The sequence below is a fragment of the Podarcis pityusensis genome (assembly GCF_964106645.2).
Source record: "Podarcis pityusensis genome assembly, chromosome: 7".
Lineage (NCBI taxonomy): Eukaryota > Metazoa > Chordata > Lepidosauria > Squamata > Lacertidae > Podarcis > Podarcis pityusensis.
The window spans coordinates 21,366,531-21,394,180 of record NC_138031.1 but is presented as its reverse complement, the minus strand read 5'-3'; the positions used below and the strand labels follow the sequence as shown (position 1 = coordinate 21,394,180).

Genomic DNA, 27,650 nt, shown 5'->3' with positions numbered 1-27,650 from the left:
CACACAAAGGATAATTTCTGGGGAAGGAAACATTTAGAATGGGAGTTGTGTGTGTGTGTGTGTGTGTGTGTGTGTAGGGTTAGGTTATGTAAGTAAGTATTAACAATATATGTAATGCACTGACCTTAATCTAGTGTGAATACTGGACAGCTTGCTTTGGTGTTGTCCTGCATCTGTAGTGGGTGGGTGAGACAGGAAATTCTGGAGGTAAAAATGGTGGGTGTCTACTTCTACTCCTTGCTGTGCAAGGATAATCTGTGCAAGGAGGTGCACATTTAATTTATAGATGGAGGGAAGCAGGAGAGCTCTGTATTTTCTTCCCACAGAAAGTAAGAGAAACTGTGACGATAAATCACAGAAAACTGGAGAGGCCAAGATGAAAATGTCACTGCCCAAACACAGAGTAATGAAAGATACAACTGGAATTTTGTTCGTTGTTTTTTTAAAAGAATGGCTGCATCTGCTAGAACTAACAAGACATTTTACCTGGCATGACATCAAAATGGTTGTGCCTATGTCATAGTCCCTAAAGCGTTTCCCAAACCGAGGAAACTTCTTTCTTTAAGCCGAAATCTTAATGTAACTTAATCGGAGAGTATTCTTAACAAACAAAAAGCAATTTGCTTAGAGATTCTGCATTTCTAAATTTCTTTCGATAGCCATCCTTTTCTTACAGGGAGAGGCCACTAAATCCTTGAATATATTTGTGTTACGAGAGCAATTAATGTATGGGAGCAGAGCTGAGCCAGAATCTCTCGGTAGCCTGAGAAAATTTCCATGAAAAAGAAGGCCACTTAGCACAGCAGTGTTACATGAGCAAACACCGCCCCCAGGGCAGGTGCACACCCTGGAGGGGTGGGGTACTGTTATGTACTGAGTTGAATAGGATCCAAAATGCAGCAGTCTGATTGGTCCTAGAACAATAGGACTCAGAATGCAGCAGTCTGATTGGTCCTAGAACAATATAGCAGTATGATTGGTCCGCAGGAGCCACCCAATCCAACTCCAGGTGGAAGTGAATCCACAACCTGATTGGCCTACAGGAGAATCCTGGAATTAGCCAATCACGTGCAGCCCATTGTGTAAATAATGTATATAAAGCAGGTATTTTGGGGGAACTTTCATTCCTCCTCACCACTATGAGCTGAATCAAGAGCATGAAATCCACTCTTGACTCTGAGTATATTTCAGGTACATTGGGTGAAGGAGCTGGCTACTGGCCAACCCCACTGGAGCAACCCCAAGAGAGGAGCTTCAGGTCACGCTGCGCTGGGGGCACCTGCTTCACGTCCCTTCAAAAATCTGCACTCGGGGCCATGGCCCCCCAGACACTGCCCACGCCATACCCCTGACTTAGCAGAATCTTCTCTAAATATTCTCCACCATTTTCTCCCCATGCTGTCCCAGGATGACACCTGATCTGGGCTATTTATGGAGGATGCAGAACGATGGCCAGATCGTCTGTGCTTAACTCAAACTCAAACCAAGGATTGTGAAGTAGGGTTTGAACGAGGATCACTGTATCTTTTCTTTCAAGCATTGCAGCAGCATAGTTTAATATTTCTCTTTTAAAGTTTTGCTTAATGTTTTTAGTGGTTTCCTTACTGTATCGTGCCGACTTTTTGCTCGTGGTTGTATGATTGCAAATGGCATGAACCTCTTAGAAGTTCTGTTGTTATAAGTTATTAAAATGAAATAAACAGAATGGAATGAGCTTAGTGGTAGTACGCAGAAGGCCCCTTGTTCCACCCTTGGTGACTCCAGGAAGACCTAGGAGAGACTTCAGCCTAAAATCCTGGACAGCTGCTGCCAGTCAGTGTAGAGAATACTAAGGTAGATGGACCAATGGCCTGACGCAGATTCCCACGTTCCTATGTGCTACTGTTACGAATTGCAGTGGCAACGAAACCCCCACCATCTTTAAAGGAAAAAAGAAAGTAGCTGTGCTACGGCCGCTGCTAATGGCAAGCCCTGTTCCTGGGAAGCTATTGAAGAATATCTCCTCCTGCTGGATAAATTTTCTGAAATGGTTCTCAATCCCAAATTTATCTGCCCACAAGCAGCATAGAAAATTGTGAGAGGAAACAACTGTGATTGAATGAATTTAATGCTTCCTTTAAAGTTTTTTTCGAGCTTTGAGTCTGAGCGGGCACATGTAAAATAGTTGAATCGCAAAGCTCCAGCCGCACAACTGAAACACACAAAAACCCTCAGGTTTTTTTAGTTCGGTTAGATGCTGAGAAATTGCACTATGGCCTGGCTTAAAGGTTGCATGTATCTTTGCAAGAGAGATGGGTTGGGAGAAAAGCAAAAGAAAATGGCGCTGCCTCTGGTGACACCCCCTCCACCACCATCATTATAGCACTGGCCTTTCTTAAAAACATTTTTGTAGCGATTGCTATGATTTCCTAAAGTAACAAGTATTGGTGAAGCATTTTTGAATACATTCTGTATAAATGTTATGCTTTATTATTGTGTCAGGTTGTTTGAGGGAGGTCCACCCTGTGGGGGGTTAGATATTTAACACATTTACAGTATTTATTGATTTAGAACATTTGAAAACTGTTTTACTCAAAAATGCTCTCCCAAGTTGCGTAGAAGTGCAATTTATACATAAACGAGGAATGAAATACAAAAAGGAATATGTATAAAAATAGTATTAAAACTAAGTTATAATCTAAAACGGGACGCGGGTGGCACTGTGGGTTAAACCACAGAGCCTAGGGCTTGCCAATCAGAAGGTCAGTGGTTCGAATCCCCACGACGGGGTGAGCTCCTGTTGCTCGGTCCCTGCTCCTGCCATCCTAGCAGTTCAAAAGCACATCAAAGTGCAAGTAGATAAATAGGTACCGCTCCGGTGGGAAGGTAAACAACATTTCCATGCGCTGCTCTGGTTCTCCAGAAGTGGCTTAGTGATGCTGGCCACATGACCCAGAAGCTGTACACCGGCTCCCTCGGCCAATAAAGCGAGATGAACGCCGCAACCCCAGAGTCTGTCACGACTGGACCTAATGGTCAGGGGTCCCTTTACCCTTTACCTTATAATCTACAACAAATATAACTGGTTATGTGTCTGGATAGGTTTGCTGAAACAGAAAAGCTGTCAATAGGCATCTAAAAAAGTATAGCAAAGATGCCTTCCTAATGTCAACAGGCATGCAGTTCCACTGGTCAGGTGTTGCCTAACTAAAGGAATAATTTCTTGGAAATATGGAATGAACATTGGGTGGCGCTTGTAGAAATCCAAGCTCCACAGATTGAAGTGATTGAATAGGCATGTATGGCTGGGCTAACACTAGAAACCTTGTTTTTACGTGTTAATTTTTGTTAATTTTTTTTGGCATCCATCGGATAAAATGTTTGGCACTCACTCACTCACTGTTTACCTTATTATCTTCAGCCTCATTTGTCCACATTACCATTTTATTCTCCTTAACCTGGAAACATTTTGCATGTTTTTGTAGAAATGCCTGCTAGGCAGTGTGACCTTACTCCCCAAGGTCGTGTAAACCATGTTTACTGGAAAATGTTTATTCAAGGTGGTAGGTAATGCCAGCTTATCTGCTTAACCTGAAGTTTTCATGTTTTTCTCTCCCAACCAGGCCACCAAGAACAAGACAGGTTTGACCGCAGATTCCTCATAAATGTGAAGCAAAACACCTGACATTATGTTTAGCACTAAAAGGTGAGTATCTGTTGTTTCTCACCTTCCTCTGTCTTTTTTAATCCATCCAGACAATATACAATGAATGCATTTGTTTAGGAGAGCTTGATGTGGAGCATATGAACATGTATATAAGGACTGCATTGCAATTGTTGTTGTTTGCCTTTAATTTGGGGGGTGAAAGAGTGCCCACTTACTTAGTCACCAGAATGAACTGGGCTGCTTAAGAGTTAAAGTCAAACACTCAAAAAACTCTTGACAGTTTTTTAAGTGATCAGCTGCGGCCCTTGAGAAATCAAAGCCCTGTTCTTCCTCCTCTCTGCTGGTTCTCTCCCTTCCCCTAGGGGAAAAGTTGATAGGTAACAGGCAGGTGATCAGGTGAGAGAGCCCCTCTGTAGTAGCATATGTACACCTAGCACCACTGGCAGAGTGTATGCGCCTGCTGCCTGGGGCGGGCATGCAGGGCGCGTCCCCTCAGGGACAGGGCACAGAGGGAGCCCGCTGCAGGTCACTGCAGCCCAGCAGAGAGGTGGCAGTTCTCTGCCGCTGACTCTTCACTCCTTCCCCAGGTCAGACCTGACCTGGGAGCAGACTTGCAGTGTGTGATGGCCTGGGACTTGGGCTTGGACTCGGAGCCGGAGGAGTCTCATTCCGACCAGATCCTCTGCCTCAGGCGGCATCTGAACCGAGTCTGGGGCCTGATTCTGAAGAACCCCAGTCTGCACAGGCTCCCCTGCAACAAGCACCAGCTGGGCCGAGTCAGGGGCCTGAGTCTGCCCTGGCTCCAGATGCGGGGATTACCTCATTGCCCTCTGTTGGGCAATCACGTACAGCTGCTCCACTACCAGTTGGGTCAGGAGAGGCTGAGGCGGCCTCTGGGTCTAGTAACCCACCGACATCTCCCGAGCTGCAGAGACTCAGGTCTGAGAGAAGAAGAGACCTGAGTACTTGCAGGAGGAGTGCTCGCCTTCGGGTGAGTCAAGGAGGTGAGTCACCGGGGGATCAGGACCGGCCGTTACCCCATCAGAGATAAAAGGCTGCTGGATCCCACCCCAGGTTGCGGGAGCAACATTGCTGCTTGCTGGAACCTGCCTGAGACCTTGTGCCTGACCTAGCCCAGTTACCTGCCTTGGCCCTGTTGGACTGACTCCTCGTGGAATCCCTGGATTCAGGACCAGACCTGGACTGCGTGGCTTGGGTTAACCCCCAGGCCCAGCACACAGTGGAACTGCGGTTTGGTGCCAGGAAGTTGCCTTGACAGCTCCTGCATGTGTTCCGCCCAGCCCAGCCAAGAAGAGAGGCTCTGCTGCCAACTCTCCTCCACTTTGATTGTGGCACTTGACCATAGAGCCCGTGGTCCCTGGCAGGAAATAATGTTCAGAGCCCAAGGCCTCTCCTCAATGTGTGCCATTTTCTTCCAAGCCTATAAGGACTTCCCCTTGTTGTTGGCAGCCAATGCCATCCCTTGGACAGGTTGTAAGAAATCAGGCAGGTGGGAGGTGACCTGAGGACAGACTTAAGGTTGCCCTAGTAGACCATCTTTCATGGGTGCTGCTGATGGAAAATGCCATTTTAAGTAGAGCAAAATTAAATTGCTCTATAAAGAGAATTAAAAGTTTGGGTTTGCTCTCACAGGAAATCTGAAAGTGTTCTAATATCATAGTGGCATTTACAATGTGAACGGACTCTGCGTATCTCATCGCAATCCCATTTTCAAGCATAAAACTTGTTCCCTACTGGCCGGGTTGGCAGGCAAAACACTGTGGCATGAAGCGTTTTACCTGCTGACTACAGGTTTGCATTTAGTGAATCATCTCTGCCTGCTGAGACCCAAGAAACTTTGAGAATAACTTTGTCATACTTCGAAGTCATAATCAAGGAAAATAGCTGGTTATATATAACAAATACATGCAAACAAGCTGTAACAAAAAATAGGTGATGTGCCTATTTTTTGAGCTTTGTTTCTTTGTTAAAGTCATAGCTTTAGGACAGGTTTAAATGGCCCATGTTCAGAATACATATCTTGACTTAATAAGCTAATATATGTATAAGCCTTATGACCATTCTGTCCGTTCACCATCGCCTCTTTCCTCCTTTCTCAGTGATTAACCCAGGAAGTTCACAGGCCCACAGGAGGGCTTGTGGGAGTGGTTGGGATACCAAAGAAGGATGTCAAAAAACACCAGAGTGATCAGTTCTGGTGCTTTTTAAAAGAAAAGTGTAGACTTACAGCAAATCAGCCTGCCAGTTCTCCTAGCCTTTGTGGGATGGCCACTGCAGCAAGGAGATGGCTTGTCCATGTTCAGCCAAACAGGCTTACATTCTTTATACACAGCACAGCATATGTCACTTTTTCTAGGACTTCCCATCACTTCACCTGCCCAGATAAGGGCATAGGTGGCGAATACCCAAGTCTTACAGATAGCTCTCCTTTCTGGGCTCGCACCCCAGCGCGCCAAGCCCACAGATAAGGATAACATCAAAGCAAGCCAATTACCTTATCTCAAAGCTAATAGAGTGGCCGGATGGTCAGGGTATAAATGATAAATTTATTATTAATAATTATTATTATTAAAGAAAGTGAATCTGAACATATATGAGCCCATTGCTACAACAAATACCAATTAATTGTGGGGTTGGTTTGACTACCAAGATGGCATTAGCAGAGCTTCTGGAACAGTCCACCTTTGGTTCAACACATCTTCAATGGACCATAGTTTCCCACGCAAAGAAACAATGCATACCAGAATAAGAACAAGTCAGGGACTTAAGCCAGCTTCAAACCTTGCTTTTATATCCTAGATTTCTCCACACTGGTAACCGTAGCTTCCTGCTCTTGGATGTGACTTTACTACATTTAATTGAAACTAAAATAAAGAAACTGGAGATCAAGATTTTCAGCAGTCTGATTTGGGGCGCAATGTGTGATTCCTATAAACTGAGGATTGCATGCTTAAATTTGTCTCATTGAGATGAATGAGACCGAATCGTGCTTTATTTGTGGTCCTCTGTCAGACTCTGGCTGCCTTGTACTCTGCATGAATTTTTTTTTTTATCCTAGTCCCACCTTTTGCTTCCAGTTCATGTTTCCCCCCCTCAATTGGAATTTCCCACCTCTTGAAAGGCAATTAACACGATAAGAATAGCAGGTAACTATTTTCTCGTGTTTTGTGCAGCACTGTCCTCCTTCCTGTCCGTTATTATATGTTTAGGATGCTTTACATGTTGTCTTGTTTCTAATTTCTTTTGCTGTGCACAAGTGGCAAATTCCATGGGCGATGGAGCAAACTTGTTTTCTGCTGCTTCAGAGGGTCGGATGCGAACCAGTGGATTCAAATTACAAGAAGGGAGATTCTGGTAAAACATCAGGAATAGCTTTCTGACAGTAAGAACTGCTCATCAGTGGAGTGGACTATCTCAGAAGGTGGTAAACTCTCCTTCACTTAAGGGTTTGGATGGTCATCTGCCAGGGATTATTTGGCTGAGATATCTTTAGCTTGGGTTTGAATAGGAAGCTATTGCCATCACCTTCACAATTTCTTTAAAAAGTTTCAAAGAAGTGGAAAGGGGTATTTAGGAATGAAAAGTAGCTGCATTCAAAAGTGACCTAGAAATGCAGGCTTGTTGACAACTAATTTTATTTAGAGTAGACCCAATGAAATTAATAGACCTAAGTTAGTCATGGCTATTCATTGGATGCCTATATTTAACGCAGGTCTAGATTACTTATTTATGATATACTATAACTGGCTCAATTATTTCTCTCTCAAAAGTTTTGCATCTTCTGTTTCTTTCTGTGTTTTTTTGTTATATATTGCTGAAATCTATTTCTGGAATGAACTGGCAGTGCAATAGCTGATTAAAGCAGAATGTTTTTTCGTTTTATTCCCGTATCTTGTGCATGGAACTTAGTGGTATTTTCTTACTTTTTTGGCACACAAATTGAATGATATTATAACATGTGAGCAACAGGGCTTGCCCTTCAGTTGGTCTATTCTGGGTGGCAAGTATATGTGATGATTGCAGCAGACAGGCTGTTTTGGGTTTTTTTGGTAAATGTTAATTCACACATTTATCTATAGAATGGCTTCTTGTCTAGGATGGTCTCTTGCAGATCACTGACACGCTGTGTTCTTTTGCAAGTGCAAGCATCAACTGTTTAAACATTGGCTTTTATTTAAAGATTGTCCGACAGTGACAAGAGGGAGGCAAGTTCTGCTGTTCAGTGCAGATGTCATGAAACCCTTGGTGCTTTCGGGTTCAGGCACAGGATGGCAGACTCTGGATGAGAACGGATGGAAGAGTGGGGCTGGAACAGATGGAGCACAACTGGAGGTGTCCCAGCTGCTCCCCTCTCTTCTGTGTGGATGAGGGCCCTGCCAGAATCTTGGGAAGGCTACCAAGCACAGCCTGGGGTGGCCAAATGGAATTGAGAAAGGGAGACAGGTCCAGCTCTCTCTCCCAGGACAAGGTAATGCTTCTCTCTACACTTAGTGTCAGCTTGCAGGTGAGACAGACCTGCAGGAATATTCACATAAGTAAGGGCTGCACCCTGCCTCACCTTTAAAGCTTGCCAGGCGGGTGTGGAAACTTGTTTCAGCAACTTCTCAGCCCCCTTGCAGCCTTGAACTTCTTGTCACTGGGCTCATGAATCAAGCCAATGCTCATCCTTGCTAACCTTTTGCCTTGTGAAAGCTCCAAGGTTGGATTATTATTATTATTATTATTATTATTATTATTATTATTTATACCCCTCTCATCTGGCCCATCTGGGTGGCTCCCAACAGAATTAAAAGCACAATAAAACATCAAACATTAAAAAAACCCCTAAACAGGGCTGCCTTCAGATGACTTCTAAAAGTCTGATCGTCGTTTATTTCCTTGACATCTGATGGGAGGGCGTTCCACAGGGTGGGCCCCACTACCAAGAAGGCCCTCTGCCTGGTTCTCTGTAACCTTACTTCTCGCAGGGAGGGAACCACCAGAAGGCCCTGAGCGCTGGACCTTCGTGTCCAGGTTGAATGATGGGGGTGGAGACACTCCTTCAGGTATACTGGGCCAGGGCCATTTAGGGTGTTAAAAGGTCAGCACCAATACTGAATTGCGCTCAGAAACATACTGGGAGACAATGTAGGTCTTTCAGGACCAGTGTTATATGGTCTCAGTGGCCATTCCCAGTCACCAGTATAGCTGCCACATTCTGGATTAGTTGTAGTTTCCGGGTCACCTTCAAAGGTAGCCCCAGGTAGAGCGCATTGCAGTAGTCCAAGCAGATAACCATAGCATGCCCCACTCTGGAGTGGATTAGCTCCTTTCTCCCTTCTGAGTCTGTACCGTTACTCTGCTTTAGTAAAGATTGCTTACTTACGTACGTACAGGTAAGAGCATCTGCTGTCATGTTTTGGGGCAGGAGTCAGGACAGCCAACTCTGTTCCAGGGATTAACATTTGAATGCCAAGGATTGCCTCTTGACATTTGCTGCCGTGAACACGTAGACCACTCTCTTTACAATCACAAACTCAGACTTGCAAGTAGATGGGTGAAATAAAATGCAAGGAATCTTGCATTTCAGTTCTATTGAGATGTTATCGCCTGTCACTCTGCTACCAACTTGCCCCAGGATGGATAAATCAGGTTGCATTGTTTACTTATTCAATAAGGCATGCTTTAAGCAGGACAGAATCTCAAAGTATAAATGTGTTTTACACATAATTTATTTTACAAAACCAACAGAGCACATGCCGATGAAGTCAGCCTCACTGATTTCATACAGTATATTGTAGAGAATATTTTTGTGGTTATGGGAGGAGTGGAAGAATGCATGTGATTTAGCTGCAAGCCCATTATATGTATATATTTTAAGCCAGGCTCCACCAGAATAGAAGAGTCAGTACAGAAATTGGGGTCTGGTTCTTGAGTATTTCATATGACATTTGTTAATTTTGTTAAAGTAAGAAAACAAACAGGGAGAACCAAAATGAACAGAGAACTGATGTCAAAAGCCTTTCAAAAAGCAGAGCAAGAAAAGGAGTCAATATATAAAAAATTATTGTGTTCTGCAATAATTGTTTTGAATAAATGTGGTGTCCAAATGTAAAAAGCTCCTGTACATTTAAAAGTTGTTCAGAACAGAACAGAAGGTGTTTTACTATCAATCAGCAAGATAGCCCAATAATACAACACCTTATTAATAGTAAAACACTTTCTGTTCTGTTCTGAACAACTTTTAAATGTACAGGAGCTTTTTACATTTGGACACCACATTTATTCAAAACAATTATTGCAGAACACAATAATTTTTTATATATTGACTCCTTTCTTGCTTTGTTGTATGTTGCCTAGAGATGTTGACATCGGCAACTAAGGGAACAACCCAGAGCAAGATCTGACAGGATGAGTGAGCTAGGATCCAGCAGATCTCCGGCTGAGCTGGGAGACCCCAGCACAGCTGCGCAACGGTGTCTTAACTCCCTCATCCTCAACATAGGCAGAGATATGCCAGCATTTTCCCCCCTGACAACCCTATCCCGTCTCAACAGGTAGCCAGCTGGGTGAGCTGAGCCCAGTGGATCTTAAACTGGCATAAGCTCTAAAAAAGTTATGTGCCAGGGACATGGTGGGGTGGAAACATAACCAGAGAGGAGGGACTTAGCCTGGATCATAAGCCTGTTCAGCTCAGTCATGTGACCTGGCAATTTCAAAATCTTTCCCAGATCACCTCAGTTAATTTTTCTCAGCTAAAATGCAAGGTGTTTTTTTTTTGCCAAGTTAATGCATACTTTTCAGTTTTATTAATTATTGCTTGAACCCAACAGCTTGCTACCTACCTGTTTACAGATTTATTGTCAAAATCTGTAATCGTAAAAGATTAATGTATGAAAACATTGGTTTTTCATTAACCAAAAAAAATCCCATACAATCTGATTGAGTATACAGTAGGAATATCTGTAGCTATAGGTGCATTTTTGTTCAGACTTACTTGTTAGGAATGCCGTTGCCAGCAGGTAAAATCAAAGATCTATGGCAATCCTATACTTTCTACAAAACTTCATTATCATCAGCATAAGCATTTTAAAAATGTGTTAATCCAACCATGTGAAGAAATCCCATTTGGACATAGTTAGAATGGTACTGTCAGTTATTTAGCCTACAGTGTAAAATGGGTATGGTGCTTTTATCAGACACCATGAAATGCTAACAAATGGCTCTTGCCATATGTTGCCTTTTTATGGCAGTACAATATTTATATGTAACATGGCTATAAATCTCACAATTTGAGGGCACTTCAAGTTAAACACTGTTGCCATTTCAGTTCCAGGGATACGGCTCTGCCGATTTTCTGGTGGGGAGTCTTAAGTACAATTTGGTATGCGTTGTGTGTCTATTTTTAATGGCACTTTCCATTAAAGTTTTAATTAAGCACACGTCGCTGCATGCAGAGAGGTAATCAAAGGCTCCCAGGAAAGAAAATTTAACTCTGCTCCAGATGTACTGAAGAATGATTTCTTGATAACGCCCAGATGAATTTCAGATAAAGAATATCTCTTTATGAAAATATTGCCAGCTTGGAAAAAAAAATACTTACTCTATAAATGGGTATTTTCCATAGTTAGTATGCAGGAATTGCTTCCCTGCTGTTTCTTGCGCATATTTGGGAGTGGAAAGAAAGAAGCAAAATGGTTATATATACTAGCTATCGGGTCCTGTAAGAATGTGGAGTGTTTTGTTGCTTCACTCCTGAAGCCTTCAGAAAGTCTCCAGGGGCAGCACCACATTATATCTCTACATCTGCCCCTGGTTTGTGGAATAGCCTTCCTTTAAAGATATGGCAGGCACCCACTTTCTAGAGACAACTGAAAACATTTTTGTTCTAATAAGCTTTATCAGGTGGATTAATGAGTCTTTGCCATGAGTGTCTATTTTGTATTGTTTCAGTTTTGTTTTAAATTTAGTTGCTGTAGTTCTTGTGTGTGCATATGTAACTGGGGATTTTGCAGTTTTTTAAAATTTTGTATTGCCTTGAAATAATTGTGTAGAAGTTGATTAAAACAACAACAACAACTTCTCTTCTTCTTCTTCTTCTTCTTCTTCTTCTTCTTCTTCTTCTTCTGTTGATCAGGCGTGGGGAAACTTTTGTCCCCCCAGATATTGTTGAACTACAACTCCCATCATCCCTGAGCATCAATAATTCGTGCTGGGGCTGATGGGAGTTTTAGTTAGCAACATTTGGAGGGCCAAAGGTTCCTTGCCCCAATTCTGTTCAAAGGGTAATCAAGTCAATGAGCTAGTCTATCAGGATAAGGCACTGAGGAAGTCTGTATTTATATTTATTACTTAGAATACTAATATACTACATTTCCAAAAAAGCTTCAAGAGAAGGTGGCATAACAAAAATACAATTTACAAGCCGACCATCTAATATTAGACAATATAACAATGGAAGACAAATGACAATTGCAATAAGCGAATGCCTGATGTAAGTGGTGTGCTTTACAATTCTTTCTAAACTATCAAGAAGATAGCTTTCCTTTTTAGGAATGATGTTCCACAAACTTAGAGCAGTTGAAAAATAAGCTTGGTTCTGTTGGAATTCTGCCTGGGTCAGAGGAATGTGCCACAGCGTAGGCACCGGCAGATATTCCTGTCGACCTCCCCGCGTCTCCACTCTCCCGATAAGCAGGCGAGGTCCGGCGATTCTTCTCAGATGTATGAGAGGAACACACCGTTCTTCCTCTCTCCCCTTTGGTGTCCCCAGGGAGGGGAAAGAAGCAGACAGAAAACTATTTACATTATTTATTTCTGCCTCTTACATCAGTACAGAGAATCATGTCTGCACTCAACAACAGCAAGAAGAAAACTCCTCCCAAGTACATCCAGTACGGGTCATATGACACACACACACTGAGCTAACATCCGGTGCTCAGTACAGAATGGACTGCCCCTTTGTTCCCATGGCAACAGTCACAAACATCCTGTCTGGCTTTCCAGCCACAAGCAGCTGGCTGAGCTGCTAGAGCCTTTGCTTGCTGCAGCATTGGTGCTTTATGGTAACATACTCCCCCTAAAGTATCAATGTGTGCTGCGAGCAAAGCGTCATCCAGAGAAGAAAACAAACAGTTGTTATATTTATAACATTCCCCTGTTGTTTCAGTTCCACCCTTGGAACTACTCGCCACTGGTTTAACCAATGTACCTCTCTGGTTGTGTGACTTCGCATTACCTCGGTTAACAACTCTCTGTTGTGCCTTTGTCTCTGACTCAGACACAGCTTCAATCTGTCCTTGGTCGTTTACAGTAGCAACATATGCAAGGTTAGCAAACTCCTTTGAATACCTCTTGGGTGGTACACCCTTCGTTGCTCTCTCAGACCTGCGTATGAGGTTCTGATCCTCTGTGCTCACTGGTTCAACCTTTGAACTCTCTGGAGAACCAGTAGCAATCAGTGGTTCTTCCTCCTCTTCTGAGGGTCTAGTCATTATGTGAGATTTCCTCTCAATGACTGTGACAACTGAGCTGTCTGAGCTATCGCTGTCATCATCAGTACTACTGAACTCAATAAGATCAAACTCATCATCATCATCAGAATCCCCTGTGGGAAATGTCTGTACTATCCGCTCTTGCTTTGGAGCACTCTCTAGGAACTTTGTGAGAATCACCTGACCAGATTCAGACAAAATTACTCTGTAGAGACCTTTTTCATATCCCACAAAAATGCCTCTGGCATTCTTTACACCACCTGGAGCTTCTGTTCTCACATGAGACCCGAAAACCTTAAAATAGGCAACAGAAGGTTTTCTATTGAACAGCTTCTCAAAAGGAGAACATCCCGACTCTGTTGAGACTTTTCTCAGCCACACATGAAGATAGGACGCTAGCGATTCGGCCCAATATTCATGTGGCAAATGTGAACTCAGCAATTGCGCATTCATTCCCTTTTGCAATTCTTTGTTCACTTTTACACAGACCCCCCTGTTCCACGCTTCTTGCGAGACTGCAACTTTGTGGTCTATCCCTTTTCCATCCAGGAACTTCTGAAACTTCTGTAACAGAAAAATTTGCTTCTCATCTGTGAAAAGACAATCAATGTTAGCATCATGCATACTTTTAACCTTGTCACAAAATTCCTGAAACTTTTCTAAAGTTTCTTGTGGTTTCTCCATCATATAAACCCAAGAATAATTAGTGAAACAATCCACACACAAAAGGTAAAATCGTGCACCGCCTCTAGATGGTTCTAGAGGACCAATCACATCAGCATACACCCGCTGAAATGCTCTGTCGACCTTCTTGGTCTTGGTCACCTTCCTGGTGCTCATACTGGTCACACCTGCAAGAGAGATTTCGTTAGAAACAGAAGAATTACATTTCATGTAATCACTTTGATCGAAAGTCAACAAATACAGTCCATCTTTCTCTTTGGCAGTAAGAAACAGTTCTCCATCTTTGTAGATCTTGCAGCTTTTAGCATCATAGGACAGTTTCAGTCCTTTCTTTGCAATCTGCGACACGCTCAGCAGATTAAATCTCAGTTCTGGAACCAGGTAAACATCACTTATAGTCAAGTTCAGACTCTCAAGATACACAGTCCCAATTCCAGTCGCTTCCAACTCCTGACCGTTGGCCTGTTTCACAGTGAAGCTTTGCTTCTTCAACGTCGAAAACAGTCCTCTGTGCGGGCACAAATGTTTTGTACAGCCCGTGTCGATTATGAACGAGTTCCCAACATCTGGCGTGGTTCCTTTCGCCATCATAGCCTTTGCAGGTTTCACCTGGCACTTGGTACGGCTTTTGCCTGACGCCTGAGGCTTCGTAGAGCTGCTCTTTGCTCCTCTTGACTGGCGCGGCTTCTTACAGTTTCGCTGTAGATGCCCAGTCTGTCCACAATTGTAGCATCGGACAGCACTCAATGCTACACCATGCTCTCCAGTAGCATCAGCAGTGGGGGAATTAGAACTCTGTTCTTCCCTCCCCCTGTCTTTTTCTTCCAGTGCAGCAAGTCTGTCGTGTTCATTCAGGACCACAGCACAAACTCTCTCCGCGGTCAGCTGCGCGGCCGGTAGGGAACCAAGCTGACTGGCAACAACCTTGTAGGTGCGGCTAAGGCTGTTTATCATCATGAAGCAAAACACTTCCTCCTGAAGACGAAAATTGCGTTCCACCATCTGTTGACGCAGAAACTTCATTTCTGTCAGGTGCGCTTGAACATCTCCATCAGGCGCAAGTCTCAGATTGGTCAATTTCTCAAAATACAGCAACGCTGAAGAACCAGCATCTCTCTGATGCGTTGTACGCAGCGTGTCCCATACCTCTTTCGCATTTTCTAAATGCTGAACATGCACCAACTGATCATCTGAGACACACAGAATTATAGCAGTCCTGGCCCTTACATTCTGTGACTCCCAACCTCTGGTTGGTGCTGCAGGGATGGGGTATTCAATTACATCAAAAAGCCTCTGATTCTGCAGCAGGGCCTTCATCTTTACAGACCAAGATGAATAATTGTCATTGGTTAAGGGAGGTGGGCAAGGCAAACCTCCCCCTTTCTTGGCATCCATCTTGAAGCCAAGCCTCCAGCTCACAATGTCAAACAAACTGTAAAATCCAACAGTTGTTTTTTTCTTTCTCACGCAGCAAACTGCAAATTGTTTGTGCTTTTTGCACCTGGCAGCTAAACTCAGGCTGCTATTGAAAAGTCCCTTCCAAGAGCTCGTAAACCCTGTAGCCAAAACATTCTCTGCTTTTGTTTCGCTTTCCCAGGCTCACACTCAGAGTCCAGCCCCTTTGCCAGTAACTTTCCAGGACCGTTACCTAGCAACAATGCATTTCAATAGGACATCTTATCTACCACAAAAATTTGTGGAATGCAGGCTTCAGCCTTCAAGCTGCAAGCCTCTTCCTCCGGAGCTTTTGTTTTCTTTGAAACGCAGCTCCGTGAACCAGGGAATTAATCTTCCTGCGTTCACACTTTTAGCCCGAAATGCAGCATACCTTGAGCTCCGTTGCTTGGAAAACACCTCTTCTTTCCACTAGCTGTCTGTGGAGCCTCTGGCTTCTTTCAGACGCTTCTCTTCCTCCTTGGAGCAGAGGAGGACAATCCACCAGCCTCTCATGCAGATGTCCGATGAATCGCAACCATCCTCTGCTACCACTGTTGGAATTCTGCCTGGGTCAGAGGAATGTGCCACAGCGTAGGCACCGGCAGATATTCCTGTCGACCTCCCCGCGTCTCCACTCTCCCGATAAGCAGGCGAGGTCCGGCGATTCTTCTCAGATGTATGAGAGGAACACACCGTTCTTCCTCTCTCCCCTTTGGTGTCCCCAGGGAGGGGAAAGAAGCAGACAGAAAACTATTTACATTATTTATTTCTGCCTCTTACATCAGTACAGAGAATCATGTCTGCACTCAACAACAGCAAGAAGAAAACTCCTCCCAAGTACATCCAGTACGGGTCATATGACACACACACACTGAGCTAACATCCGGTGCTCAGTACAGAATGGACTGCCCCTTTGTTCCCATGGCAACAGTCACAAACATCCTGTCTGGCTTTCCAGCCACAAGCAGCTGGCTGAGCTGCTAGAGCCTTTGCTTGCTGCAGCATTGGTGCTTTATGGTAACAGGTTCCTAGGCACTACCACCCAAACTTTCCACACAAAAAATGGCACAGGCTGTAAAGGCTGCTCACTCATCCTCACCTCATGTTGGATTATACAGTGGTACCTCAGGTTACATACCCTTCAGGTTACATACACCAGGTTACAGACTCTGCTAACCCAGAAATAGTGCTTCAGGTTAAGAACTTTGCTTCAGGATGAGAACAGAAATTGTGCTCTGGCGGTGTGGCAGCAGCAGGAGGCCCCATTAGTTAAAGGGGTGCTTCAGGTTAAGAACAGTTTAAGGTTAAGTACGGACCTCCAGAACGAATTAAGTACTTAACCTGAGGTACCACTGTACAAGTAGGTAGTCCTGAAGGTCATTCTAGGCTTTAAAGATTAGAAATAGGACCTTGAATGTGTCCAGAAGAAATGGCTCATTCAGGTCGAACATTCACCACTAGGATGGTGGCATGCAGGATTCTGCACCTATTGAAGTTCCTGTGTTGCCTTCATGAACAGCCTTGTGCAGAGTGTGTTGCAGCAGGAGCCTAGAAGTTGTGGATCAGGTCTGATCTGTCTACAGGAGGGGAACGTTTCCTTAGTAAACAAACCAGCAGAACACTGGGTTTCCAAGTCTCTGGTTTTAGTGTAATTCACCACTTTTGCTGAAAGAAATAATTGACAGGACAGCTTGTAAGCCACAAACAATCCCTGCTTCAAAAATGCATCAGCTTTTTAAATCTCATTAGGCCACTAGGAAGATAAAAGTGTGTAAGCAGATGTTCGCTGCCACAATAGCTGAAGTAATTAGCAACTTAGGATCTTTATTAGGAAAATGGTGGCTTTGGAAGTTGCATTAATCTTTCTGTATTGGTTTCCAGTGAATTTTGAACTCTTTAAAAATAAAGAAATCTAACGCTGTCTTAGATGGCAAGCAATATAATAATAATAATAATAATAGTAGTAGTAGTAGTTTTTTTATTATTTATACTCTGCCCATCTGACTGGGTTGCCCCAGCCACTTTAGGTGGCTTACAACATAATAAAAGCACAACAAACGTCAAACATTAAATTCAGGGCTGCCTTCAGATGCAAAACAATTACTTCAACCTAAAATGATTGGTTTGAAATAGTATACAGGCAGCATGGAACTGTCCTTGGTGCTGAAATTAGTGTTTGTGGAATAAAAAGAGATTGAGTAGGTGCAGGGGAGGAAAAAGCCATGAAACAGAATCAAAAGTCATGTCACTTCAACGTGGCTAGTGACTAACTGTCAAACCTAGATGAGTTTTGTTGTGAAACTTTCTACTTTAATACCACAAAAAACTTTTTTTTAATAAAAATTACTAACAAATTTAAAGCTAGAATACTGTGAGGAAAGAGTGATGTGCATTCTCTTCTGTCATTTAAAACAAAGAGAATTCCTGAATTGTACTACTAATGTTGTGTTTGAGGTATGTGTGGCACTGTACAGAATGAAAGATATGTACTGCTTTTATGGTAGGTCATATCTTATTGTATATATTGTTGTACACTGTATGGATTGGTGGTAGATAGGTACCTTAATAAACATACATGAGACAGGAGCATAATTTACAACACCGAAAGTAATCCCTTTGGCCTCTGACAAACATGCATGCTCTTAAATGAGCTCTTAATGTCAAAATAAGTACTTGGCCAATAATAATTGCCAAGGGGGGGGGGAATTACTTTTTGTGTGGTATAATGGCAACATTCACTTGATAGGTTCTGCATTGACTACACTGAATTTAGGATGGGTGACAAAGGATGTGGTGAGACATTCTGCTGTAGCTCTTCTGGGAGGGCTATTATGATGAGATGGCAAAAGTATAATAAAATTTAAGACAGAGGTACTCTCCTGGGTGATTTAGATGATCCCCCCCCCCCCCAGTAATCATATGGTCTAAAGTTTCTGTGTCCTTTTTAACAGCTGCTGCACATTGTTAAATGAGTTTGACCTGCCATGGGAAAATTGCATTTCCTCTTTGCTGTTTCTTTGCAGGCAGATGGGTCTGCTGCTAGTAATGTTGTTTTGCAATAAAGCCATTAATCCTCCCACATCCCTGCCAAAAGATTAGTCACTCATACCTCAAAAGTGATTCTCAACTCTGTAATTGCACAAGTTTTGGGAACAAAGTTTAAACAGGATACAAATATGAATGACCAGATAATCAGCAAATTGCATAAGCTATCAAAGCATTTTAAGGGGATCGTGTGGTAAGATTGACACGATGACATTCTGCCTAAATATAGTCCCAGAAAAGGATTTAGCAGCTCGGAGAAAGCAAGGGTTCCAAAGCAAACATGTATATGCATCTTTTTTTTAGATTCTACCGGCCCCATAGAATAGAAGAATTGCTTTGCAGAATCAGATCAAGATAATGCAATTGCACATTTTTGTTTCCAGAAACATATCCCATAAGCCAGATGCACCTTTCAGATGCTTTCACGCAGGAATGAAAACATCAGCCTTGTGAGAAAAGCTACTGCAGCCGATTCTGCAAGGGGCAAGGCAAATCAAAGCAGTCCACTGGAGAAATATGTGGAAAATGTGAGAGTGATATCCATTCCCTGTTATTTTCTCCAGCTTCTAGAATTCCACAGTATAACCCTTAATCTACCTAGATCTAATCTTGCCTAAGTCTAATCTTTTTATTTAAGTTGTCTAAACTGGAGCCCATCACCACTCTTCTCTGGTTATTCATACATTTTTTCTTGCTTGCCATTCACTCATTTATAATTTTAGTTGTATGCCACTATTATACACACACACACACACACACACACACAAAATCATGCTCAAAGTGGCTTACAACAAAGAAAACAGGGATGCATTTCAAAAACCAGACAGTGCAAAAAAAAAATCATAATAACACAGCAAAACAACACAATAGCAAATATAATAACAAAATAAAATCAGTGCTATAAATATAAAAACATTACGTTAACAACTTTACAACTCCTGGTGATAGAGAAATAACAGGGTCTGAGAAACATTTCCCGTGCTGTTGCTCACAGCCTGTCTCCTGCAGCAGCTTGCAAGCCTTCCAAAAGGAAGGGGCGGAGTAGCTGGAAACATCCCTCCTATGATGTCCCCAACCTACCACCAATCATTAGGTGACACCCAATTTCTAATATCTTGAGGGTGGGAGAAGCAAAGCTCCTGCCACGGGGCACAAAAGAGGAAGCAGCATAGCTTCCTTGACTCACCTTTGCAGTTCCAGGGCTTACCTGCCCCTTTGGTTTTTGGCTAGTCCTGGCTGTTTGGAAGTAGGCCTTAGCCTGGAGTTCTCATATTTTAAGAAAGGGAGAAATACTTTTTCTCTCTTCCACTTGCTTTATATATTCCTGATTTTACCAACTCTCTGCCATCATGCCTTTCCCTGTGTTTTGAGTGGATCTTCATATGCTTTAAGCATATTGAGGTAGAGTATGACAGTGCTAAATGTTCTTTCTTCCCTGCTCATCACTGGCACCAAAGCACCAACTCAGATAAGAAATTATCTACCCCCAAAAAACCCTTGACAACCCACAGAATCCTTCTTTTGGTGGTGGGGATCCTTTGGGGAGGGGGGAATTGGGGCAGCTTTTCAGATCTTTCCTTCAGATGTTAAACTGTAATTTTTGCCCTGTTAAGCACTGGATGTTGCAGTACAATATTGAGTGGAAGACTTTAGAGGTGCCTTCACATAAGTCATGTAAACAGGAAGTATGGTAAAGCTATTATTACAGAAAGGTAACAAGATCTGTCCTGTTACTCTCACACATAGGATGTATCGGTTACATTCAGCTAAGTCTTCATTTGTATTAGAGAGCTTTATATATCTATCTGCCTATTGCTCTTGACGATTAATGAACTGAAATATTACAGCTATGACTAAGCAGTTCTCCCATGTGGTGGTGGTGTTGTTATTCAAACTTTTAGCCTGAGTTATTTGGCAAGCCTAGAGCACAGTACACTACAGATCAGAAGCAAATTCTATAATCTATATCAGGTTCTAGGATATTATGGTAAAAGAACTTAACAGAGTCAGCAGAAAATAAAATTTCTAGCTGTAGTCCAGTGCGCTCACACAGACTAGTATTGCCAGTTAACCAGTGAAGTGTAATAGTTAGGACACCTGGGTTCAAATCCGCATCCAGCCGTAAAATTTATTGGCTGCCTTGAAGCACTCATTCTTTCTCTGGCTGACCTATGTCAAAGGATAAGAGAAAACTGAGAAGCTTCTATACATTCCTTTGAAGAATATAAATGGGAGAAGTAAGCAAAAGGGTGCAAAGCAGTACTTAAAATGAAATTGAATATGCCATCAATATGTTCAGTGAATTCTGTTTTTGATGTTTCATATTCTTTCTGTGCCTGGTGTCTTGTGCTGGTCCCAATAAGGAGAGTGTAATGGAGCAAGGCAAACACCATGGATAGCTCTATCTGAGCAAATTGCTCCAACAAAAATAGATTGAGGCCCTTAGGAACCTGTCTCTTGCCCAGCCTTCCCCATTCCTTCCACACCTTGTTGAACTCTTAACTCCCATAAACCCCAGACAGTAGGGACAATGGGAATTGTAGTCTAACAACATCTGGATCGCCTGAGGTTGTTGAAGGCTGTTCAGCTGTTCAGCCTACCTGTCTTAAGTCCCAACCCCTTGCTTAAAGAAGACTTTAAGAGGGCCAGAAGCCTGGCCTGGGCACAGGGGTTTTCTTTCTCTATTTTGGGGTCTCCTGCCAGGCATGCTGTTTGGCAGGCATGGTAGTGAAGGAGCCACTTGGCTCCTCAAGCTCAAGGTAAGTTTCTCATGGGGTCCTGGGTTTGGTGGGCTTTGGTTTGGTGGCCTCGCAGTTTTGGGAGCCTGACCCACCACTACAGCCAGTGTCATAACAACCTTAGATCCAGCCAGGCTGTCGTCGTCTTCTGACTCTGAGCTTGAGGTTTGGGCCATGGCAGCTACAGTAGGACCAAAACGATTGCTTTCTAAAAAAAAACTTACGGATAGTAATAGCAATTTCCTGTGCAGTGTTGGGAAGGCTTACGTAATGAGTTAAGAACCTCCTTGGGGCAGAACACAAATTACTCCTGGTTGGAGCCTCCGGTGAGATTTGAGAGAAGATGGCAAGCGTTAAATTTTCTTTGTTGGACAGCTTTTCAATAAAATATAGGATTAAGGATTGTGCTTTATATATTACTGTCCTTTGCAAGAGAGGCTGATGGGTAAGAAGTCCGCTCCTAAAATGAGCAGAGTGATAATTCTAGGGATATATATATTGACAGAGCTGCCATCAGAAATACAGACAAATTGTTCCCTGCTTGCTAAGGAAGGTTGACTCCCTTGCCTTGAAACATTCCCTTCTGCATTTTCATTTATTATTATCTTGGATAGGCTAGTAAAATCTAAGCCCTGAGTAAGTCCGCCCCCCACCCAGCCCAGTATTTTTAGGCTTATAAAGCTTTGGTGGAAAAAGCAGATATCTGTGACATTCCAGATGGAAACTCAGCTACTTCACTAATCCAAAGACGGCCAAATTTTACACAGCTCAATATACATAAGAAATTGTCAGGTGAAATATGTTTAACTTGCCTTGGGAGTCCTCCTCACCTTCATCACATGAAGAATGGTGATCCAGCTCCAGAAATAGGGTGATTACTAGGCTAGATAGACCACAGATTTATCATCGGGTTCTCTCACAATAAGAACATAAGACAAACTACTGGACCAGGCCAATGGCCCGTCCAGTCCAGCACCTGTTCTCACAAGAGCCAACCAGATGCTTGAAGGAAGCCTGTAAGATGGACATGAGCACAACAGCATTCTGCCAACCTGCACAAACAGATGCTATTAAGAGGCACGCTGCCTCTAACAAAATATTTTCAGCATACTGTAAAAAGCTCTCTAAAAAGGCACATTGTCACGATCAGTGTTGCAATAATCTTGTAAGGTGCTAAGGAACTGGTACTGAGAATCAACACAGTAGCTGAACTCCCTGCATTCAAGGATCCATTGAAATTGCTAACAATCAGGACTTATTGCAGAGCAATCTGATAAGACATGAATGTGTTCTAATTCACAATCTCTAAATGAATCGGGGGTGGGGGAGATGCTTCAAAGCTCATGCCGCTTGATGTTGATCTTTCTGCTTTGACATAAAATAGCTGTTATGGAGAATGTGTGTTGACTATCAGAAGTGGCTTGTGAGGGGGATTTGAATGAGAAAGGCAGCCGCGCTAATGGAATGAAGCTTTTTCAGTCATATCTGAATGAGGCAAACTTGCTTTGTGCAAGTGAACTTGGCTCACTGAAGCCAGGAATTTAAACACACAGGGGTTCTGGGCAGGCACAGTGAAGAGGTATTTATTTTGCCTTTAGAGTTAAGAGCTGTACTTTGCTTTATTCTTTATTCAAGATAACTGTTGGGGAATGATGATAACAAATGCATTTGGCTTCCTAAACTTACATGATTTGTGTACGTGTGTCATGGAGGAGGTGGAACTTGTTCATTTTAAGCCAGATCTCTCTCTCTCTCTCTCTCTCTCTCTCTCTCTCTCTCTCTCTCTCTCTCGTTTACTGAAGATGAATTCGCAGTTGGAGGAAGTGAGAAGACAGTTCAGTCAGTCACCAGTTCAAAAGGAGAACTGGAGTCAAGAGTTGAAAATAGCTGCCAGGGGAAAGTAGCAAATCAGAGAAAGGCAAAAGGCAAGGTCCAAACAGGCTCTGAGCCTGGTAAACATGGATCCAAGAAGCTGGAGGTGGAGGACATTGGAGACAGGTTGATGAATCAGATGCCAGATTAGGTGACTGGGATCAAGAAGGCCAGATGGTTAAGGATGGGTTTGTGGTCCAAGGCAAGGCTAAAGCTTATTTGGCACCTTTGTATATCCACAAGTTGCCCAGATAGATGCTTTGAGAGTTCTTAGATAGATAGGGCTGGAAGGATCCCTAATGGTTCTCCAGGCTACCTGATTCCTCTTGGGCTGACTGCCATTGGCAGGACACACTGAGGGACAGCAAGGCTCAGGCCAGCCAACCTCTCTCCTTGTAAACTGTCCCTGTGGCACAAGGAGTAAAGCACCTGGGCCCTGCTGCCAGATTTTGTAGTAGGCACATACATAGATGGGTGACAAGGGACAGGGCAAGTGTAGATGCAGGGCAGGAAGGGGGAAACACAGACATCTCTAAAAGATGCTTGGCTGAAGCAAATATCTGGATTAAGTCCAGCCTTTTGCCTCCAGTTCCACCTCCCAGGCTCTCCCCAAATTTCTCTGAACGTCTTCCTTTGCAGTTCTGTGTGTGCAAATGTCCTCCTTTGCAGTTGTATGTGTCTTTGCTGCTTTCGTGAATCAGTACAGCAGCCATGTGATTCCTCTCGTCTTGTGCGGCATGGAGTATCATGCAGTCTAACTGTCGTATATTCTATGTGCAAAGACAGAACATGAATGAAGCCTCACCAAGTAGCCACACATGTCCTCAATGTTGCAGACCGTGACTAGCTGTGCCCTTGCATCTGCACATATCGCGCATGCATCTGCAGCAAGGGGGCCTTGTGTAAAATTCTGCCATGCAGTCTGAAGCCTCGGTTGCTCAGGTTCCCAGGTCACTTGGATGCCTTCATGCACAGCATCCTCCTTGCAGACGTTTGCACAGGTGCCAGGGATGGGGGGAGGGTAGTCAACATGTGCAATGGCAGGGCTGTGGCTACTCATTGGTCTAATGTGTGGTTATGCATCTGAATGGGCCTGATGTCACTATCCTTGCAGTGCACATACTTAAAGGGCAGCATAACCGTCTTTTAAAAGATCTGCTAAATATAACTTGGCATTTGGCCTTGTGTGTTGTGCACCATTTCCAGAGAAATAATGTACTTAAAGCCGTGAGACTCTGCATCCATTGAATGGGGACTTTTATGCCTAGCCAAAATCTATCTTCACTTTTTACTTGGCTTCTTCTAGACGCTTTCTGGATGAACTGCTGGGTCACAGACAAGGATGTGATGCAGATTGTGGCTTGGGGTACATTAAGAGTGGATTACAGCAGAATTCAGCTCTGGCAAGATTTTAAAGGCTAGTGTTTGGCAGCAGCTATTCTCTGTTCTCCAGAGCTGCTCTCTCTGCTACTTAAAGAGTGTCAGTAAAAATATAAAAATGAAAGCAAATAAAAACATTTGGAGGCATGGAACAGCTCTGAAATGGGCAGGCAAAAAACAAAATAGGATTGTCATTTTCCGAGCAGCTCTGGTATGTTATTTGTTTGAAATTAGATTACAACATATAACAAAAGTGTCACACATATGTATATGAACTTTGGTATTTTTGAAGTAATCGGTTAAGAATGTTGTTGAAGCTTTACGCTTACGTTTTAATGGTCATGTTAAGAACATTTCTATGAACTATATTATTTCATAATTATTTGCATTTCCTGTGATCTATAGCAACTCTGTGCAAATTGCTCTTCCTTCCTTCTTGCATCCATCTTTACTGTCCCATGAGGTAGAACGTTATTCTTGCTTTTGCAGATGGGAACTGAGACTGAGAGATAGTCACTCACCCGAGGCCACTCAGTGAGTATTAGATTCACTTTGCATGCATGCTGTGCATTCCAGGAAGCGTTGAGCTGTGTTTGTTTAGGATCCATGGCTAAAACCGTTGTTTCCGTAAACAAATAGGTTTTAGCTGATGGACTGAAGAGAGAATACAGCACCAGCAAAAGGCAGAGACCAGCATCACCAAAAGTGTGTGATCATATTCAATGTTTTGCTAAAAACAACAACAACAAGCACTTGTGGGTAGCCTAATAAGGAACTGGGGCAACTGCATGTGGGGAGAGGGCAAAACCTTTATGCCGTGTCTGAGTCCCACCAAAATCACACACACAGCTGCTATTATTTGCTATGGCAGAGAAGTGGTTATTGCTACCAAGAGCAGTTGCCCTCATGGGATAAATAGCAGCTGAGTGTTGGCAAGGAGAGCACGGCCAGTCCAAGACATTTTGCTGCCTGAAGTGAACTGACACCCCTGTGGCAATTCCTTATCCAGAATCTGACCAGATAAGCAGTGAAATCTTCCTTTGACGCTGATAATTGGGCAGTATCCTTGCGGGCAGCAGAGCTCACTTAAGGGGCACAAGGTAATGTGACACTCCCAGCTCTGCCCTCCAGCATTTTGCTGCTGCTCCCAGCTCTCTCTAGTCTGCTGTGTGAGGCAGCTTCTTCACTCTGCCTAACAGTAGGGCCTATTGTGCCAGGATGTTGGGGATTTTACACTAGGATAGCAGCACAGAGGGAAAGGGTGTGAAAACCTCCCTCCCTGCATCTCACAGCCCGAAATCTAATTTCCTCTTCCTCCACACCCAGTTGCTATTGGGGGACAAAAAGGTGTGGGGAGCCTTTTGGCCCTCCAGATGTTACTGAACTACAACTCCCATGATCCCTGGCTATTGCCCATGTTTGTCAGGGATGATGGGAGTTGCCGTTTAGCAACAACTGGGGGGCTAGAAGGTTCCCACCGCTGAATTAAAGCAAACAAGAGACATTGAATGTGATCACAAATATAATGCAATGTTTAGCTTGCCCAACTACGTCTCCAGTGAAAACAGTCTCTTTGCTATTTTATAGAAATTTATATTTTCCTATTGTTTACCTTGACTGACTTAACCCTTATGCTGCTTCTTGTATCCCCTCCACCATCAGTGTGTTTTCAACCTCTCGAACCTACAAATACATTATTACAAAAGTTAATGTTCGTGGTTTTTGTTGTTGTTGACTTTCTCCTTCCTGCTCTACACCAGGAAAGATAAAAGTAGTCAGCATGCGGCAACTTCCAGCCTTGCAACTATAAGCTCTGCATGAAATTGCATGTCATTAAGTTTGGATACAGATAGGTGTGACAACCTAATTGAGTGCAAGGAGGTTTAAAGAATGCCTTACTGTAGTGGCTTATCGGCATAAGCAACAAGAGCAGCTTAACTGTTGGGGAGGACACCAAGAGGAGTTAATAATGCCTATCAGCTGCTTCTGCCTTGGGCTATAAGATAACTTAGAATGAAATAAAGTAGAACTCCCAGCTCTCCTCTCTTGAACTGCTGGGATTGGAGCAGCTGAAACAGAGCTAAGTCACTTCAGAGCTTCTTTTGCAGTTTGGCAGCAGGGGTGGTTTTCTGAAATGTGCCTTGAGTGTTTGTACCCCTTTCACAAATGCCTACATGATCATAAGCAACTCCTTTTATTTGGTATTGCTACTATTCACACAGGGATGCGGGTGGCACGGTGGTCTAAATCACTGAGCTTCTTGGGCTTGCCGATCAGAAGGTCGGCGGTTCGAATCCCTGCGACTGGGTGAGCTCCCGTTGCTCGGTCCCAGCTCCTGCCAATCTAGCAGTTCGAAAGCACACCAGTGCAAGTAGATAAATAGGTACCACTCTGGCAGGAAGGTAAACAGCATTTCCATGCGCTGCTCTGGTTTCAGTGTTCCATTGCGCCAGAAGTGGCTTAGTCATTCTGGCCACATGACCTGAAAAAACTCTCTGTGGACAAACGCCTGCTCCCTCGGCCTGTAAAGCGAGATGAGTGCCGCAACCCCAGAGTGGTCTGCGACTGGTCTTAACTGTCAAGGGTCCTTTTTACTATTCACACAACAGCAGAAACCAAAGTCCAGTCCAGTGCAAAAGCACATAATGGTGAGTTGTGTTGTTAGATCTGTGCAGGGAGGGAAACAACAACAACTTGGGATGAGTCATTGGTGCATCAAGTCCAGATTGACCCTGGCGCGAGGCCTTGCGCCAGTCAGGTGTGGGCAGAGAGGAGACTTGCATTCTGCCGCGCAAGGAAGTGGCCGAGTTAACTGGAATTCTGGGCACATCTCCAGGACCTACTTGCCCTTCCTCATGCATGGGACAACGTTGCCACCGTGAAACGTGAGTTTCGGCTCCAAACCAATACATTATGCAGTGCCGAGCCTTACAGTCTACTAGTCTGTGAACTAGGATTGTGATCATTGCAGGGTTTATATTGTTTTCTATTTGACCTGTCTAGTCATAGAGGTCTACAGCATAAATGTGAACAGGCTGCACTTTGGGATGGTTCAGTGGCTGGTGAAACTGGATGCCTCATGCCTGCAAGTGCCCTTCACAATTTCTGTGTGCACAAGTGAACAGCCATCATTCAGTCTCATGGGACGATAGGAAGCTGCCTTATACCAGGGCAGACAATTGGTCCATCTAGCTCAGTATGTGTACTCTATCTATCAGTGGTCCTCCAGGGTCTCAGACATCACCTGCTACTTGAACCCTTTTAACTAGAGATGCCAGGGATTAACTCTAAGACCATTGTCATAGAAAGCATGTGCTCTGTGACTGAGCTATGGCCCAAATCTATCTCCGGAGG

The 27,650-nt window shown here is 43.6% G+C and overlaps 1 protein-coding gene across 4 annotated transcripts in view; it reads left to right on the top strand.

Annotated features, from left to right (window-relative positions):
• Window positions 1–27,650, top strand: part of OXR1 (oxidation resistance 1) — a 224,462-nt gene that overhangs the window by 40,293 nt on the left and 156,519 nt on the right. For 3 of the 4 annotated variants that reach the window (XM_081012561.1, XM_081012563.1, XM_081012560.1), the window contains exons 2-3: window positions 3,603–3,685; window positions 24,786–24,830. In XM_081012561.1, the coding sequence (XP_080868687.1) occupies window positions 3,669–3,685; window positions 24,786–24,830 (62 nt within the window). In that variant the 5' untranslated portion in view covers window positions 3,603–3,668. The remainder of the gene's footprint in view (window positions 1–3,602; window positions 3,686–24,785; window positions 24,831–27,650) is intronic. The other variant, XM_081012562.1, reaches the window with a different exon arrangement.